Below are 19,210 nucleotides of genomic sequence, written 5' to 3' on the forward strand. Positions count from 1 at the left end.
GAGGTGACGTGTACCTAGTCAATACAGGAATAAATAATGGGGGATATCAACCAAGTTTTTTATTTGTATATCCTCTCTAATCTCCTTGAGCATTTCACAGTCACCATCACCATCCTGGTCAGGTGGTTGGTAGCATATTCCTACCACTATATTCTTATTATGCAAGGTGGACTACTTATCCCAAACCACTGTTCCACCTTATATTTAACTGTGACTGTCTGAGTACATTTCCAAGCCTGGAAAAAGGGGTCTATATTAGCTCAAAAGCTGGTCTCTCTCACCAACAGAAGTTGGTCCAATTAAAGATATTACCTCACCTATCTTGTCACCTACATACAACAGCATTTCACTTTTATTTTCATAACTACTGTCCAATCCTATATTAACCACCTTGTGTGTATCCACTGTGATAGCCTTTAAACATATGATCATGCACCATCCTCCCACCCCCCACACACCCCACCTCATTTAATGCAAATGATGGGTGTTCAGGTAATGCATCAGGGTTCATCAGTGAATGAGGCTGCTCTCAATAGGAAATTTGCTTAATTGGTTGCAGAAACTGAGATGTGGGTAGCGAAGGCAGAGCACAGCAGTAAAAGAAAGCATGATCTCCCAGCTTAGGGAGTTGAATATCTACTGATGTTATAGTCAATCACAGAGTTCAATTTATTTAACTTAAACAACAAGAAGATTAAGGGGTGACTTTATTAGTCTGCAAGTATCTACATGGGGAACAAATATTTAAATACCTTCCTCTGAAAGACTGAAGAGCCCTTTATTAAGTATTTGGTGGGCTTTTCAATCTAGGAGAGAAAGGTCTAACATGATCCAATGCTGGAAGTTGCAGCTAGACAAATGCAGAGTAGAAATAAAGCATACATTTTTAACAGAGAGCAATTAACCACTGGAACAATTTACCAATGGTTGTACAGATTCACTGTCACTGACAATTTTTAAATCAAGACTGGACGTCTTTCTAAACATCATGCTCTAGAAATTATCTTAGAAGTTCTGTGGCCAGTGTTCGACAGGCGGTCCGACTAAGTGAACAGGGTCCCTTCTGGCCTCAAAGATCTATGAAACCTGGTGCAACACTTGGGGGTTCAACCCAGGCCAGTAAGGTTGCGTCACTACCTGCCTTGAAATTCTGGATGACTTAAGGGCTTATGCTACTGTAGCCCACAGCACTGAAACCAAAAGCCAGCCTTATAAGCTCACTGGTCACATGCTCCCTTCTACTGCCCAGGTACTTCTTGCCAAGTGACAACTCCCCCCCAGCAGCACCATCACCACACACACACCCTCCTAGTCTCAAACCATCTGCCAATATGACAATCTGATGAGGTTCCCAGACCGTCACCACCTCAGCGAGAGTTTTGCTATTACTAGCTATGTGACAACTCTGACACACCAGCTTATTTCTCTCTCCCGCACATTCTTCAGGACGTTGCCAGTCCTTGCCTTGCCAACAAGTAGTGAATCCTAAATTCCCCCACTGACTTCTCACTGCAGTGTCCAGCCCTCTCCTGAAACACTCAAAGAAGTTACTGAGTTTGCAGCTCCTTTGAAGAGACAGTAACAGCCGCTCATTAAATTTAATTGGAGTGAACAATCACTCTTATTGCAATCCCAGCATGGAATTGGTTTTTAGTATAAAGTTTATTTAACAAAATGACATAGGATTAAGTGATATCAGGTATAAGTAAGATAGAAAGGTTACAAGCCAACAAAAGCAAAAAACATACCACCAACAATAAAACTTACTTTCAGCAATTCACCATCTTTGCCTAAGTAGGTTTCTCACCTAATCTCAGTTCTCAAAGACTTCAGGCCTGTTGGATCAAGGACCCAACGTTCTGTCATTTCTAAAGCCCTTTGAATCCCCCAAATGATGGACAACTATGGAGTTATCTTCCCTTTCTTTTTATAGTCCAGTAAACCTCTGACATGCATTCTTTGAAAAGCAAGCCCAAACCATGCTCCTCTCTCCTGCTGGGATATAGATGGCACACTGTCTTCCCAAAGTTGACTGCCCCTCCTTCAAGAGGTAGGAAGGCTTCCTGCTGACTTCCAATTCCCCAACTAATTCATATATAAATGGGGCGTCTATTGTTTTGATTCCATACTGCTTAAATTACACTGGAGGCAGGTAGATACCTACCCTTCCCTACTGTCTGGGAGAGAACTTGTTTCTCCCTTTGTTTGGACAGACTTTAAAGCATACTGTCAGTGAGTATACATAATTCCTCATATAGTGTTAATATATACATTTCACAATATCAACCACCAGCATGTCAGGCTTTCTTAAGAGACCTAACTTACATTTTTAAAATATTTGTAAATAAGCAGTTGAATTAACTGATTGTAATTTGAGGTTCAAAGCTTCTTACCTATAAAGACAGGAACTATCTCCTCAACTCACTAGGTTGGGGACTTTGTTTTCCTTTTATGTAAACATCCCTTCATCCTCTCTACCTCAGGACCGGGCTGATCAACCGAACAAATACACATTCCATTGCCTAAGGCGGATTGTGCTTACGCATTGCTTGTCAAAACCATTGTAACAACATAATTTCTAGCACATATCCATAATTTTGTACATATCCCTTATGTACACCTTGCAACAGTATTAATGATCAGTGAGTTATCAGCTTTCCCATGATCTATTACATGCCATCTTTTGAGTATATATATTATGGCAAAAGTAATATTAAGTACGGCAAGCCAGACAAAAGTTGCTGACAGTAGATAACCACCAGTGGGCCCCTGTATCACACCTGCCTCTACCACCGACTTCCTTTATGACACAGAGCAAGTCACTTAAACCAGTTTCCACAGGTGGCCACTCTGTGTTCCTCATTTTCCAGGTACCAGTTCGAGATAACTAGATACTGATTTGCAGCTGCAGCTGTGAATGCTCAGAAGTCAATGGGAGCTGCGCTTTGAATATATAAAGTGACATATAATGCTGAGTACTCTGGAAAAATATGTCTCAGGCATTTCAAGTTGGACATCCAAAATTAGGGGACACTTGAAGATTTGGTTTTAATCTGCATCTCAGATCTCCATCCGTGAAATGGAAATAAGATCATCTCAGAAGGGTGTTGGGAAAATAAATTGACCATTTGTGAAGCACTGAGATACTATCGTGAATAGCACATAAAAAAAGCCCATGAGGAAATTACTTCTGTCTGTACTTAAGTGCAGGGTTTAGATAGTATGTAAGGGGATCACACATCAAATGAAAAGAATAAGAAATATAGAGGAGCTCTGTCCATTCATTTAACACTGTTCATTGTATGCACTGAATGAGGCTGGGATCCTGCAGAAAAAAATAGCATGGGATCATATAATTAAAGACTAACATAACGGAAATGTACATTGGGGGCACAGGCTAAGGTTGCAAGGACAACCTTAATTCTATAGTTTCTTAACTTTCAAGTACTTGATTTTCCAATTTTAATGTAATGTTGTAGGTTTTTTTAAAATGTAAATTTAAAACAAATTTTGTCTTGTGGAGTCATACTGATCCACACCTGGATCATCAACAGCACTAACTTGAGCTGGCTGAAAAATGGCAAAATTTGCAAGAATCTGAATATTTTTCATTTTGTGTGGAATGTCCCAGGATAGTTCAAGGGGGAAAAAAATGAAAAATGTTCAGTTTTTTAAATTATTTTTGTTGAGAAAACGTTCACTTCCCCCTTTTCTCCTTCAGGAAAAGAAAGGTTTAAATAAAGGAGAAAGAGTGGGAATTCCCTTAGAAAGAGGTTTAGTCTGAGATATTCAAATGTTTAAAGCTTTCTGAACAATCAGCTCAGTCCGAATAAATAAAATGATTAAGGAGTTGGCAAAATTTATATTATTGGTCATACATTTCACTACTACAGGCTATAAAATAAGTTTTTTCTAAATAATCTGTTAATTAGGACTTTACGTTAATATAGTTTGGCCAGGGTTACAACACACACATTTGAAAATCAGTATAACAACATATGTGAAATGCAGCAGGAGAGAGAGAAGTTCAATCTTCTGTTATATCTCTTACCAGTAGAGCTATTATTTTACTAGGTGCAGCAATTAATATGATACACCCTCCCCAATCTAGTGCAGTGAGAGAAGTAAACAAGTCTATTATATATGTGCATGAGTAGTAAAATACAAAGAACAAGTGCAATAGAACTGGACACACTAGTCACTTTGTGGGTACAATGAGGACAGCAGGCAGAGCCTAACGCATCTCTTCCCTCTGCCTGACAAACTTCATTTTCCAGGCTTCCCAAAGCCCCGTTTTACAGCCATGTCTTGTTATGATTAGTGAACATGGTTCATTCGGGTTCCCATCTATTAAGTCAAGACATGTATGCTTCAGTAAACTATATAGTAGCAAGAGCAGGACCAGCACAGGGGAGGCTGATAATAACTGAAAGCAGGAAAGCAAAAACTGAAAATATACTTAGTTAGTTTGTAGCCATAGGCTGAGCATATTATACCTAACTCCACCCCAGATAGAAAATGCCATCCCTGAATAGCTTCCTTAAGAACAGAAAGGCAAAAAGAATAAGCGATGAGGGTAAGAAAGATATCAAAAGACAGGAGAAGGGATCTTCAGAGAGACAGGCAATTAACCAGAAAAGAAATAAAGTGGGAAATTGACAAAGGAGAAAATGACATGAGGTACTTGCACAATAAAGGATTTACCAATGCACCGAAAGGACTAAATCAATGACAGTCATAATGAGTTCTTCAAAATGGTTTAAGAATCAGTTTGCAATATAAGTCACTAAAATACTTTTAAAGACTTGTTGCTGAATGCACAATAAATGCTGGGATTCATACTTTTCCCAGGTTTTGCACAGAAGCCTAGACTTAATTATGAATGTAAACTCACACAAACAAACAGGGGATACAAAGGCAGTTGCTCTGGTGCTTTGAGATGTAAAGTAACACCTGTACCGAGTTAGGAGCATATGCTTTATACCTCCGAGCACAGTACAGAGTAACCGCGATGCTTTCACAGATGCGGCTCCCCTTCGGGACCGGCTCTGCCACACCATCCTGACACCGTACGGCTCTCTGAGCTTTAAAGTTAATCTCACACGAAACTTGACAACTCGAGGTAAGGCGCCCAGACCCTCTGGCTTCCCAGGGGGGGGAGTGTTTGGAAGAGAGAGAGTTGTGAAGAGCTTCTAGTCCTGGTAGTTTACCTGGAAGATACCGTTCGCCCTCCTCCCCTCGCCGACACACGGTTAAAGGGCGGCCACGCTGCACTTCGAACTCTACCAGTGTAAACAGCGGTACAAACCTCTGCTAAACGCCCAGCGGATCCGGATTTCCCAGACACCCACTAACGTCTCTCTCTGCGGGGGCCGATCAGCCGGTTTCTGCTCTTTCAGCAGGAGCCAGCGTCACCCCCTAAACTCATTTCAGCAAATTGGAAGCTACCCGAGCGACACGGGGAAAACTTGTCAGTGAAAAGGGGCTGGCGGCGAAGGGGCAACGAGCGGGGTAAACAAGGGGTGAGGAGCGAGCCAGGAGGCAGCCCGGCCGACCGCGGAGCCTCCCGGGGGGGCAGCACCCACCTCTTTGATCTTGGCCCGTTTCTGCTGGACTGCAGGGTCCGCCGGCTCCCGCCCCACGGCCCCGACGGGCTTGCGGAAGAGCAAGCTGGGCAGCCCAGCGGCCCCCCCGCCCTTCCTGCCGCGCCTGTCCTGGAGAAGTTTCTCCTTGTCCTGACTGATGTCCCGGCGGATCTCCTCGGGCAGCTTCTGCAGCGTCTCCTTGGCCTCGCGCAGAGCCCGCTCGTGGTCCTCGCGGATCTTGGCCAAGTTCTCCGCGGCCGCCGCCGCCGCCTCCCCGGCGCTGCCGCTGCGGCTGTCGCTCCCGGCGGCGGGACCGGCTCCGGGCGGTAGCGGGGCGCGCTGCTCCTCCCCGGGGGGAGGCGGCGGCGGCTGCTGCAAGGCGGCAGAGTGGAAGAAGACGCCGCTGAGCAGCTTGGAGGAGTCGGGCAGGAAGAAGATGGCCCCGAAGCAGAGGGTGATGAAGGCGCTGAACACCAGCAGCAGCACGAACTTCTCGGTCAGGCGGAACGCGCTGGGGCCCGACGCCTTCCGACCGCCACCCGGGCCGCCGCCCAGCGGGCCACCCAGCGTGCCGGGCCCCGCCGGGCTGCCGAACAGCGGCAACAGGCTCACGGCGGGCATGGCTCAGCGCCGGGCGCCCGCGCGCAAAGTTCCCCCTCGGCGGCGGCAGGAACTTTTCCGCTCCGCTTTCCCCGGCCGGTCGGGCTGGGCTGGGCGGCGCTGCTGCCTGTCAGCTCCTGACCATGCTGCTGCTGCTGCTGCTGCTACCGCCGCCGGCCCCAGCACCTGCAGGCGAGTAGAACGCCGCGGCCGCTCGCGCTTCTTCCCCCCCGCGGCTGGCTGGCTCGCGCGCGCGTGCCACCTCCCGCACCGGGTCCTTGCGAACAACTGCCGGGCAACGCCGGCCTCCGCCTGCCAGAGCGAGGGGGAGCGGCGCCGCCGGGCCAATCAGAGCGTGGGCGGGGCGTGCAGGGAATTGGGGCGGGGCGTGTGTGTGAGGGAGGCGCACGCAGCGCGCGCGCGCACAGACGGGGCGGGGGGATAGGAAAGCGATGCATCATCGGGTCCGGTTAACACAAACAGCCCCGGGATCCTGTGGCAGCGCTAAAGGAGGCGGCGGCGGCGGCGGCAGCAGCAGCCGCCGCAGCAGTAATGAGGCACTGACCCCAGTCAATACATGCCCCGCTGTTTCTTTAATCGAATCCATGTAACCTTTTTAATTTGCTTCTTTTTTTCTTCCTGCTGCTGCTTGTGTTTGTTCTGTGGCGGGGGGGCGTTGAGCGCTTCTTCTTTACAGTTTGAACGTCCCCAAAAAGGAAGATCGCCAAGGTGAAATGGACATTAGCAGAGAGGATTCTTATCAAAGAAAGTCTTTCCCAATTAAGCAGTCAAGCGACCTACTCGGATGACTAATTAACCTGCACTAATCAAGATAAGAAATTGGAGAGTTTTGCAGCCTGGAAGCATCTGACTACAACTCTTTAGTAACTTACATGGATGTAGCATTAATTATCCCAGGGCACTTCACAGATTCATAAATACACACACAAATGTGTGCATTGCAATATAAAGTGCAACAACATTGTCTTTTCAAGAACATTACTAGGAGTCAGAAGTAAGCAGGGTCTTAGACTTGTTTAATATCACTTTTCATGCAGGTTCTGTTCCAAACAGCTGTGCTTTCACTATTACATTTTCAGCTTATACATTTTTAAGTAGTAAAGATGACTTTCCTCCCTCAAGAGCTCCCCTACAAATGAAACAATTTCTTCCACGCAGAGCACCCACACGTGGTAAATCCCAATGCAGCTTTCCCTTTCAGGGGTTTGAGGTATTGCCTCTTCTTGGCGGTCTTGTGCCTGACATTTTCTGAAGCTCAATATTCATGCTTTAGGGCTGCTTTCTCCCCTTCTAGTAGTTCAATTCTCTTAGTCTGGGTCTTTGTAAACTGGGAGCACCCTAGGGTTTTCTCACAGAGTTCACTCAGGTCTTTCTGTAACAGTAAGTGCTGTCATTTCCTGTTGTCTTCTTTTATCCTCAGGTAGGCTGATTCATGCTCTCATTTTATGGCTTGAGTGAGGATCCATTTTCTTAAGGAGTGTATTTCCTCTAGCTCCTGCAACGATACTGCTTTCTGGTCTTGTAGCACATTGAGTTGTGCCATGATTTCCATCTTGCCCTTGTAAAACACAGCAAACTTATCTTCTAACTCTCTCCACTCCTTTAGGGATAGGATTTGTTCAGTAGCTCTAGAAGCTACTGCCATTACTGCAGCATCTATAGATGCCACAGCCTCTGGGTAAATCTACACAGAAGGCGGCAACATCTGATCGACCTATCTGGATCGATAGAGTGGTCAGTGAAGACCCGCTCAATCAATTTAGAAGTCCTCAGAAGTTGACACAGTAAAACCATCCCCTCAAGTGCTGTAGCGCTGCACCGATGGGAACACGGTTCCCGTCAGCACAGTGCAGAGAAGACGCCGCGCAGAAGGGAAGAGTAGCTTGCATAACTCTCATTGACTGCCGCCGAATCGCCAGGTAAGTGTAGACCAGGCATCTGTATAGGTGGCCATCAATAGTAAGTCCTTCACTGAGTGGTAAATCAGTCTCCTTTCACCATCTTCCGCGATGCTTCCAGGACCATTTTCACATCTCCTATATGGGGATATGAGCCACTGGGTAAACAGTTACCAAGTTTTCCATTTCAATGTCAATGCTTGTGCCCTCTTCATGCAGCTCTGCCCTCTTCTTGACCTCCATTTTTTAGTCCTTTCAGTTCTTTCACTTGCTCAGAGAGAGGTGGCTGTTGGCTCAGAAGAATTCTGCAGCTGGACATTGAGATCTTTCTGTGCCCCACGAGTGTCTCCTACTTACTCTGCTGCTGCTGCTCCAGGCTGAACACTATGTTCTGGTCCCTTAGCAGATTCAGCTTCTAGATCTTGGATGTCTGGATCTGGTCCTGGAGAGCTTGCAGCGCTATGTTGTGTTCCTTCTTTTGGCTCTGCAGCTGGTCCTGCACTCCAGAGTAACTCTGCATCGCAGCCTGTAGATCCTGTTGCAGTTTCTGGTTGAGTAGCTGCAGAGATTTCAGCTCCTCATCCTTTCTCTGCGGAATTGCCTTCCTTCCAGTCCTGCTGTCATTATAAAGAGCTTTCATCTCTGTCTGTAGCTGCAGGAAACTCTTACTTCCTGTTCAGTTTTTCAGTGAGCTTGTTCAGCTCTTCCTGACTCTTCACCAACTTCAGATTCTGGGCTTGACCACAATACAAAATTAAGTCAACTTAAGTTGACATACAGCTGCTGCAGTAATGAAAGTGATGATTAATGTCCACCCTTGCTTCTTCTGGCCTCATCACAAGCCCTTCCACCGACTGAAGTGGGGCATGGCGCGACGCTGACAGCCTCAGCTGTAGGCATGAGTTCATAGCTGCCTCCCACTGCCCCCTACCCCTGCAGCTGTCAGTGCCAGTGCCAGTGCCAGGGTGGGGGGAGGACTCCAGCTGTCAGCCCCATTTGGGTCTACACAGACACTGCATTGCCCTAACTACATCAACATAAGTGCTACACCTCTTGTGGAGGTGGAGTTATTATGTTGGTGTAGCAGGCCACTTACTTCAGCAGCAGCAGCTTTGTAGTGTAGACATTGACATAATTAGGTTGATGTACGGTAAGTTGCCTTACATTGACCTAACTTTATAGTGTAGACCAATCCTCTGTAATTGTTCCTTTAGCAGCCCCTTCTATTCTTCTTCCATCTCCCATTTTATCTATGCTTATGACAGCAACTGCCAGGCCTGGGAGAGATTGGCCTTCAGGTCTTGCTGTTGGCCAGGATCTCCCACAGTTGCTCCTGCAGCTTGCCTGCTCATTTCTGCTCCAGGTGCAGCTGCCGCTTCAAATTCATCAGCAGGCTGTTGAGTTTCTGCTCCAGTACACACTGTCCATCCATTGTGTCTTACAACTCCTGTCTCAGCTGGATCATGGTGTCTGTTAGCCACATTAATCATGTCTGAATGCCCTTTCCAAAGTGCCTCTGTCAGGAGCTGTAGGGCTTGTTCAGGTTCTTTCTGTTACAGCTCCTGAAACTTGTTCTGTTGACAAGGTGTGTTGTATTAATTAAGATGGAATAAAGGGCCCAAAGGGTCAAAGGTGTCAACTTGACCCTGAAACTGTCCGAAATTAAAAGTTTTAAACCAGGTTCAGGGTTTGGTATAAGGAGACCTCAGCCTGCTGAGTAACATGGCAATCACCCCATTAAAATGTTTTTAAGAAGATGAAAAACAGTTAAAGCATTTGAAATGTAAAGTATTAAATAAGTGTTTCATTTTAACAACATCTTGTATTCCATTTCCTTTTAGCCGGAGATAGATTTTTAGAAGGAAAACTCGCCTTGTTCTTTAAATGTTATCAAAAATGGTAATAACTGCCCTTTTGGGGAAAAGAGAAGAAGTTAGTTGAAATGGGCTGGAACTTTTGTTATTGCTATTGTTGTTAAAGTCCAGTCCTGTTTCTTAGAAGGCAAAACAAGACAAACATACACAAAAAGAGAGAGAGAAAAACAGAAGCAGAAAATGCAGCTTCTGTCTTGTATTATGCTCATGCCACACCTCCTCATTTGTGCACACCCCACCCATGGCCCCACGAAGTTGCAAGACTTCATTGTCAACCTCCTCCTGGCACAGGCCAAGGTGGCCTCTATAGGAGCAGGAGGAGGATGGGGAAGTGCTCTGCGCCTGGGGGACCTATTTCTGTTCCTCTCCTGGTTCACAAATCCAGACAGAGTTCCTCCGGGCTGCATCCTCTGGCCTCCTAGACCCCTTCAAGGAGCAATGGGTGCCATCCGGGGTTCTCTGTTTGGTGTCCCCTTCTGGATTCCTGATGTTGAACCTGTGTTCCTCACAGCTGTTCCTGTTTTATCATTTGTTGCTCCCTGTTCTCACTTGAACCTTGGGTTCAGTAACTCCTCTCTTTAGGCTGGGGGAAGACCTATGTAATCACTCTTTCAGAAGCATAGGCACAGCATCTGATCTAATTACCCACTACAAGACCTGACAAACTTGTACCAGCATCAGGCTGTTTAGGGCATTGTTATTAGCTGCCTTTCTAGTCAGAGGCTTACAGCAGTGTTGCAAAATATACTATTTTGACTGGCTAAGCCAGATTTTTATGAGACAGAAGGAAATAGGAGAGATAAGAAAGAGAAAAATAAGGTAGGAAAGAAAAATGACACATGAGAAGGATGGGGGGAATTGGATGAGAAAGTCTCATGTCCAGGTGGTGTCCAGTATTTAGCCAGAGCTGGTAGAGGTGGAGATGTCATCTGGGTCCTTCTCTCTGGCCCAGTTTAGTCATGACATCTGTCAGCATCAGGATGACGAAAGCTTAAGGTTCGAAGAGACAATAGGAGTGGCAGCCATGATGGTGAAACTAACTCCAGTAGTTGAAGTTTTCTTCCAAAGTCTCTGTTTTTGAGGAACCCAAAAGGGAGTGATCAGTGGAATACCCATCCTCTCATTAGGGCTAATATCAGACACATTGATTTAACTGAGTTCTGGTCTCACATTTTTTTATTTACAAGTCAAGATCTTAACACAGTCCTTGAATTATATCAGTAGGCCTTTTTGTCTAGACTAAGGCAATTTTTCTGTCTCCCTTTTGCAACTTGTCCCATTAACATTTGTTATAGGCTATTGTGACACTTCATAAATGTTTTTCACAGATGAGCTCACAATTAGGTTAAATTGGTAGGCCCAATTATCACAACAGTTTCTTCTCCATCTCGGTTGCCTACTGGCCTTCAGTCTGATGTTTCTTGGACTCCAAGTCCCATTGCTGTTCAAGCGGTGTGATCCTCACTTCCAAGATAGTAAAGGAAGATCTATATTCAGACACCATTGTGCTTTATATCATCTGTACCTTGGCCCTTGGATCTGTATCTGCTCTTGCAAATTGGTTGTTCCCTGCTGTAGCATTGCTTTGATCCTCCTCAAGTTGAGCTATTCAGATTTCTGGGCATTGCTTTTCTTCCCTGACCTTGACTATTGGTCACCACCACAGCTGGTCCCTCCTGGTCATGTAGTGTAAGGTCTGAAGCCTTGTTTTTTTTTTGGCTAAGCAGTAGCAGCCATATTAGGAGAGAAAGCAACCATAAGCTAGGAAGCATTTAGTCACACCTTCACATTCCTGAAATTACTTCAGGACAATGTAATATCAGGCTGTTAAGAAGGCGCTACTGTCCTACTAGTACCTACCACCACCAGATAAAGAAACAGATCTTAAGATGTTTAAAGAAAACTTTGTTGAATAGCATTCTGTCTGATAACTTACCAGACATCAACTTATCAACATTTGTGGTTGTAAAATCTACACTTCCTATTGTTTTGTCTTTATGGTACCCACTTCTCTATTGTTTATCTGAATGATTTATATCTGGTTCTTTGATTGTTTCTATCTGTTGCATAACTAAAGGTATATCTACGCTGCAGGCGTGGTGTCGGGCCCCACAAATCGTTGCAGCAGGATAGATTGAGCGGGCAATGGAGACCTGCTCAATCAATCCAGGAAGTGCTATCCAGCTGACACAGTTAATCCACCCCCACAAGGGCGTCAACTGAAGGGCATTTCCTCTCGACACAGCACAGTGAAAACCCTGCACTAAATGAAAGTTAGTAAGTCGACGGGAGAGACGCAAGTTTCAGTACATAGATTGCGTCTCTCCTGTCAATGGCCACTGGCAATGTAGACCAGGCCTAAGTGTGCAATATTTAAACCAATTAAGGTGGCTGGGTATGATCAGTTAAAGAATTATTTCACAATATGTTAGGCTTGGTCAAAGAATTATTTTGTCATATTGTAGTAAAACGATTGGTTAAGGTATAGCTAAGCAGGACTCAAGTTTCACTATAAAACTGGGGTCCAAGAGGAAGACCAGCTGGGGAACAAGAAGAATAAGAAGAAGGAAAGACCTGAAAGAAGAAGAAGAATTCACCTCCAAGACACAGCCCAAGATCAGAGCTGCTTAGAGCCTCTGCATGACTGTGACGTGCAGCAACCAGAACCCAGATGAGACTGACCTTGCCTGGCAAAAAAGGAAAGTCTGCCTACCTGATCAGGGTTGATGAGCATAGCATTGTATGCTTAGCAGGAGTATTATGTTTGATAATTGTTGTTAATAAATGGAGGATAAGGATATTACTGTGTAAGGCTGTCTCACTGGTAAAAGGTCCTGCAAGCCCACAATAGAATACACTGGGAGCCCTACGAATTAGGAGAAGGTGTAGGTACTTAAATTAACCATGTTAGTTTCACCCTGAGCTCTACAAATTGGGTATGGGTGACGCTGAGCCCTAGACTGTGAATGGGTAAGGGTATGTGCCCTTCCCTCAAAACCGTACGGACTGGGAAAGGGTGGGGGCACCTAAATTAACCGGTTTACACCTGGAGCTCTATGGACTGGGAAAAAGGAGGGGTGCCCTACTGTGCAGGTAACAGTAGTGTCTGGCATTAGGCACCTTGCTCAAGTGTAAGCTTTTCCTGTGCTTGGGGCATTTTAGATATTGTCTGTCTAAGTAGGTGCTGGAGCTGTATCTTAGACATTGGGCTTCTTGGGCACTAACACAGACTTCCTCCTGAAGAAGGCTGCATTCCTTTCTAAGCAATTTGCCCCTTCACATTAGCCATGACTAAGTGACTTCTATCCCCCTCTGCTACTCATCCTGCCTGCCTGTTGGGTACTCACTGGGCTTGCTTCCCCTGCTCAAATAGTATCAGTTGGAAAGCCCACATTTGGGCCCATACACTGTTTAGCAATATCATTAAAGTTCCTTTCACCCATGTTTCCTGGGACCCTGAGAACCTCTGGACCAAGTTTGGCCCTCCCCCAAGCTTCCTCCACCTGGGGACTCCACTTTCCCTCCAGGCCCCTGTACTGTACAGCCCCTTCACATTTCCAAAACTCTCATTCCCTGAGGCTGAGGGAGGTATCAAAATAGTCTCAATAAATGGGGGGAACAGTGAACCCCATGGTCAAGCTCTTGTCTTGGTGTCCACATCCCAAGTTTATCTAGTTATGTGGCCTCTTACTCCCCCATAGTGATGTCCCATCTGTCTGAGACGTAAAGTGTGCCTCATGGGGGAATAGTGTATGGTTAGTGATCTACTTTTGGGGCCATTTGACAAAAGTGTTCCTGAGATAAAGCCCCACCCTCCACCCCTGAAGAAAAATAGCTTTTCTAAAGGTGGATGCTGTCTACCAACAATAATACATAAACCACTAATTTAATACAATGGACCCTTTTAAGATACTTATAAGATCTCCCAAGTATATGGCAGGAAATTACCTTCATTACGAATGAAGATAACCTTAAACTATCCCTATAGCAGGAACCCCCTTCAGCAGCACATGTCTTTTCACCCACATATGAATTATAAAAATCATTTTCTGCAACACTCCAAACTCCTGCAAAGCTATTAAACACATCTGAGCCCAGGCATTGAACGCTGATCCCTTGCAAGGTCATGTAACTCACTAGCGCTGAGTCATTATGCTTAACCCAGTTGCTCTTTGTTTTTCATTATTTGCATGTGGGCTGTGCTGCTGTAGCATTTTAAGTGTAAACAAGCCTTCAGTCCTGCAGTATTCCTCTTGTGCTTCTCTGTCTAGACTATCTGCCTCTAATGTTTGAACCCGCTTCCATTTCTCTCCTCCACTTTCAACACTTTATAACTTTCTTGCTAATATATTGCAGGAAATAACTTATCCCAGTCCTGAAGAGCTCTTACAACAACTGGAGAAGGAACCAGCAGATCCGGTTACTTTGCTGTATTCTTGTATGGCTGTCACCTGGCCCATATTTGAAAGTTGTCTCCAGAAATACACTTTGGCCTGAATCCACAAAGAGTTTTAGGTGCCTAGAAAAACACTGAAACAACAAAGGGATCCAAAAAGACTGATCTACGTACCTAGCTTCCCTCTCTGATGTATGGGGATAAATAGGTGCCTAACAATAGGAACCATAAAAGCCAGCACACTGAGGAGATAGACCTCTGGATGCTTAGAGGGAGGCAGCAACTTAGGTGCCTAAGGAACTTTTACAGTGAAAATTTAGGCACCGAGTGAGTTTAGGTGCCTGCAAGTTTAGGCAGCAGCTGAGCAGATGCTTTATGGATTGCAGTGGAGCCTAAGTCCCTTTGTGGATTTAGGTCTTTGTTTTTTGTGTACCCTCTGAAACACTTATAATCACTTTGGAAGGTGTCTGGCACTTTAAAGGAGAGTTAGACCTGTGACTGGTCAACTGCGTCTCAGCTCAGGTGAGGCCTTGTCTACACTAGAAAGTGTCGTTGATGCAAGTTACAGCGATGATTTAAAAGGGCTGTAATTACAATGCTTGTGCCTGTCCACACAGCACTCATTGTGTTGCCGAAGCGCATCCACAGTTGGTGCTCTAGCATCGACAGTGAGAGCAGGGCACTGTGGGCAGCTATCCAATTGTGCAACTCACCACCTTATGCTGCTAGGTGTTGTGGGTGTGGGGTCAACGTCCCATGATGCAGTGATTTCCGTCCCATCATTCCATGGGCTTCCGACTGCGTTTCGCGGCATTTTTCACTGGCCCCAGTTTCCTGTCTGCCCATCATCTGTATCTGAAAGGATGGATCCTGTGCTGCTCTCCACTGTTGTTGTTGTCAGTGTTCTGAATCCATCACAGCTGTTCATACAGTATATCATGAACTCCCAACTGGAACAGGAATCCAAGGTGTCTGACTTGCTGTGTGCCATGCAAACAAACAACGGCAGGTTACTGTTTGCATTCATGGAGCATATGCACAGAGTGCACCGCCACTTTTGGGCACATGGAACAAGCACTGAGTGGTGGGATTGCATTGTTATGCAGGTCGGGGATGACAAGCAGTGGCTGCAGAACTTTTGAATGCACAAAGCCATCTTCATGGAACTCTGTGCGGAGTTCGCCCCTATCATGTGGCAGAAGGACACCGGAATGAGAGCTGCCCTCTCAGTGGAGAATCGTGTGGCAATCGCCATGTAGAAGCTGGCAACTCCAGACTGCTACCGGTCAGTCGCTAATCAGTTTGGAGTTGCGAAGTTCACTGTTGGCACTGTGTTATCGCAAGTGTGCAGGGCCATTAATTGCATTCTGCTACGAAGGACTGTGAGTCTTGGAAATGTGCGTGAAATAGTGGATGGCTTCACAGCAGTGGGATTCCCTAACTGTGGCGGGGTGATAGATGGCACACATATCCCAATTTTGGCCCCGGAACATCTTGCGATGGAATACATCAATAGAAAGGAGTACTTCTCTATGGTACTGCAGGTGCTTGTGGATCACCGTGGGTGTTTCACTGACATCAATGTGGGGTGGTCAGGGAAGGTGCATGATGCACGCATTTTCAGGAAAACTGGCCTGTGCAGGAAGCTGCAAGCAGGGACTTTCTTTCCAGACCAAAAGATTCCAGTGCAGGATGTTGAAATGCCCATATTGATCCTGGGAGAACCTATCTGCTCCTTATCGCCATGGCTCATGAAACCTTACACAGGCAACCTGGATAGCAGCAAGGAGTGCTTCAATAGAAGGTTGAGCAGGTGCCAAATGGCTGTTGAAAGTGTGTTTGGCAGATTAAAAGCTCGCTGATGGTGCCTTTATGGCAGGTTAGACCTAAATGAGGAAAATATTCCCATGGTTATAGCTGCCTGTTTTGTGCTCCATAATATTTGTGAAGCTAAGGGTGAAAATATTCCCCCTAGGTAGAGCACAGAGGCAGAGCACCTTGTGGCTGACTATGAACAACTTGATGTCAGGGCTATTAGAGAGGCACAAGGGAGGGCCATTTGAATCAGGGAGGCCTTGAGGAGCCATTTTGACAATGAGCAACAATAAGGTGTTTTTGTAAACAGTGGTGTGCCATACTATGACTGCTATCCAGCTTGCACTGTGTATCAATGTGAGCTGCAACCACCATATGCAAGAGACAAATAAAGATTGCTTATTCATCACAGAGTATGTCTTTATTAAATAACAATTATTCACAACACACACAAAAAGCTGGACTGGAGGGGAGAAAGCAGTGAGGGGTAGTGTGAGCTATGGCAACTGGGTATATGTCTAGCTATCATTCTGTGAGCTGTCTGAAAGGGTGGAGTGTATGGGGTACTGAGATGAGCTGGGAGTTTGGTAGGAATGTGTGAGTGGCGTTTGGGGAGGGCACGGAAAGCAGTTCTGTATTGGCTGCAATGCGGGGAGAGCATGCATAAATTCAGTTTGAAGCATTAAGAGTGATTTTAGCATCTCTGTTTGCTTCTCCAGGGTTTTTATCACCAAATGACACGGTCCCTTCCTCTGCATCATCCTCCAACTCGACATCCTCATCCATGATTTCTTTGTCAGGGTTGAGTCCAGTGTGTCCCGTTGATAGCTCTTCTCCAACATTAAATGATAAATTTGACCATATATATCAAAGTTCCTTCAGCAGGAGTGGAGTGGGGACTGCACAGCCTCCTCTCCCTAAATGCCGATGAGATCCAGAAGCTCCAGTGTGCTCCAAGACAGAAAGCGTTTCTTGTGTGAAGCTGCGATGGCCAGCTGGGAAAATGAGATGTGAGCTCTCCATGCTGAACAAGCAGGAAATGGAATTTCAAAAATTCTCAGAACTTTAAAGGAGGGGGGATGGATGGCTGCAGGGCAGCGGAGTTCAAACTGATAGCCAGAGCGGTCCAGATGGGCATTGTGGGACACTTCCTGGAGGGCGTTTACATGACAGAACCAAGTGTGGTGTCTACACTGATTCTTTGTCACGAAAAGTTTGGCATAAAAAGCTCTACGTCTCTTGTCGAGGTGGATTTATTTTGTCGCAAAATCAGAGGAATTGGGTTGGGGTGGGGTGGGGGGGAAGGGCTGCAGGATGTACACCACCGCTGTTTTGGCACAGAAAGCTGACTTTGGTCGACAAAAGTCTGTAGTGTAGACTAGGTCTAATTATAAAAGCCAGCAATTGGCTTATTTGGGATGCACACTCATAGGAAGTGGGTTGGTTTGTGGAGTAGGTGCCTGAGGAGGAGGACTTCCAGGTAGATGACCTGTAAGAGGAATAGAGGTGGTGGTGCGGGGTAGGGGTTGTTCAGTAATGTCTTTATGCCAGTTGTGCTTGAAAGAGATCTTCAATGATGAAGTTCTCAACTCTCTCTGCATATCAAAGAGTGGGCTTCTTAGCATCTCTCCCTCAGTTGTACAGTCTGCAAAACTAACCCTTTTGAAGAAGGTATAGTTCCCCAAACCATATCTTCCTTTTCCAGCTAAAACTTTAATAATAACCAGGGTAAATAAAACATGACTAATGGATTTTTTAATTTAAAAAATAAATGTATATTAAAGCCTAAACATATTATTATGTAGTAAAATCATTGCAATTAACTAAATTTAAAACAGTGGAGCAATACATGTTTGCTGAAGTTTTAAAGAAAGTCAAAAGACGGCACTAGTGGAAGTCACTGGCTAAGCAACTTAAACCATAGTTTGTTCAAGTACTAAACCAGCTTTTGACAGCACTAGCCTTTTCTGCAGGTGCAGAGAGTATTTTCTTCATTTCAGTTTATTCAAGTAGTTTGTTCAAAGGTAAGAAAGCAATTGGGTGCTGAAAAAGCTGGAAAGCTTGTTCCTCTGTTCCAATCTATGAATAAAAACTAGGTGTGAGTGGATGAGAGCTACTTGTTCTAAAACCTTGAACAAGCTGGTGGCCAGAAGCAATCAGCTCAGTTCACTACTTATGAGATAATACTCCTTTTGTTTAATAAGTCAGTACGTTTTAAATGGAAAACACATTTTTCTCATCTATCCAGCATATTTAAGATAGTTTTATTTAAGTAAAACAAATTAAAATGCTGTTTTTAATGCATTTTTAATTGAATTCCAATTTCCAGCCAAATGCAGCTTGATACAAATTGGAAACAAAAAATTAATCATCTAGTAAATAAGAAATGCATCATTCACCATTTTCTATCATAATAAAAATTAAGATTCTAAATAAATGTTAAGCTATATAATTGCTTAAATAAATATGTATAACTCTAGTGTATCTTTCTGGTTAATAAAAAGAAGTACCACATTTAGTGTTAAGGCTATATTCGGTTCAAAGCAACATGTTTTAATGGATACCAACCAGTGAGAATCAACCTTTCAGAAAATAACTAAAAGATACAAATGAACACTAAGATTAAAATTGATTATTTAAATCAAGGTTTTCTATTTCTTGATTTAAAACATGATTAACATTGATGATTTAAATCACTTTGACTAAAATCGATCCATCCTCATAACAACACTTAAACACCATTTATATAACACACAATTCTGAGCACTTATAACCAACCTACTATATAAACTACTTAACAATGTTCAAGTAGTCTCTGAGGCACCCTGCATTGTTGCTTGGACTTGCAGCTCTCCCTTGAAATATCAGTACTAGTGTTGTCAAGAGGCAGAGAGTCCCTTTTGTTCTGGCAGTGTAATGTCATAGGGCCCAGTTATCTTGACCTGTTGTGGTTGTTGCCTAATTGAAACCTCAGGCTCAAAGGCATGAGTGCACCTCATCTCCCTCCCTTCTGGTAGCTGA

General features: G+C 44.9%; 1 protein-coding gene across 1 annotated transcript in view; it reads right to left on the reverse strand.

Annotated features, from left to right (window-relative positions):
* MAN1A1 (mannosidase alpha class 1A member 1) overlaps nt 1–6,529 on the reverse strand; it is a 223,699-nt gene extending 217,170 nt beyond the window's left edge. Inside the window, exon 1 of the mRNA XM_067546665.1 lies at nt 5,586–6,529. Coding sequence (XP_067402766.1) covers nt 5,586–6,206 — 621 coding nt within the window. The 5' untranslated portion in view covers nt 6,207–6,529. The remainder of the gene's footprint in view (nt 1–5,585) is intronic.
* Between the last annotated feature and the right edge of the window lie 12,681 nt (nt 6,530–19,210).

The sequence above is a fragment of the Emydura macquarii genome, unplaced genomic scaffold (assembly GCF_026122565.2).
Source record: "Emydura macquarii macquarii isolate MOO-44397 ecotype Brisbane River unplaced genomic scaffold, CSIRO-AGI_Emac_v2 contig_1146, whole genome shotgun sequence".
NCBI lineage: Eukaryota > Metazoa > Chordata > Testudines > Chelidae > Emydura > Emydura macquarii.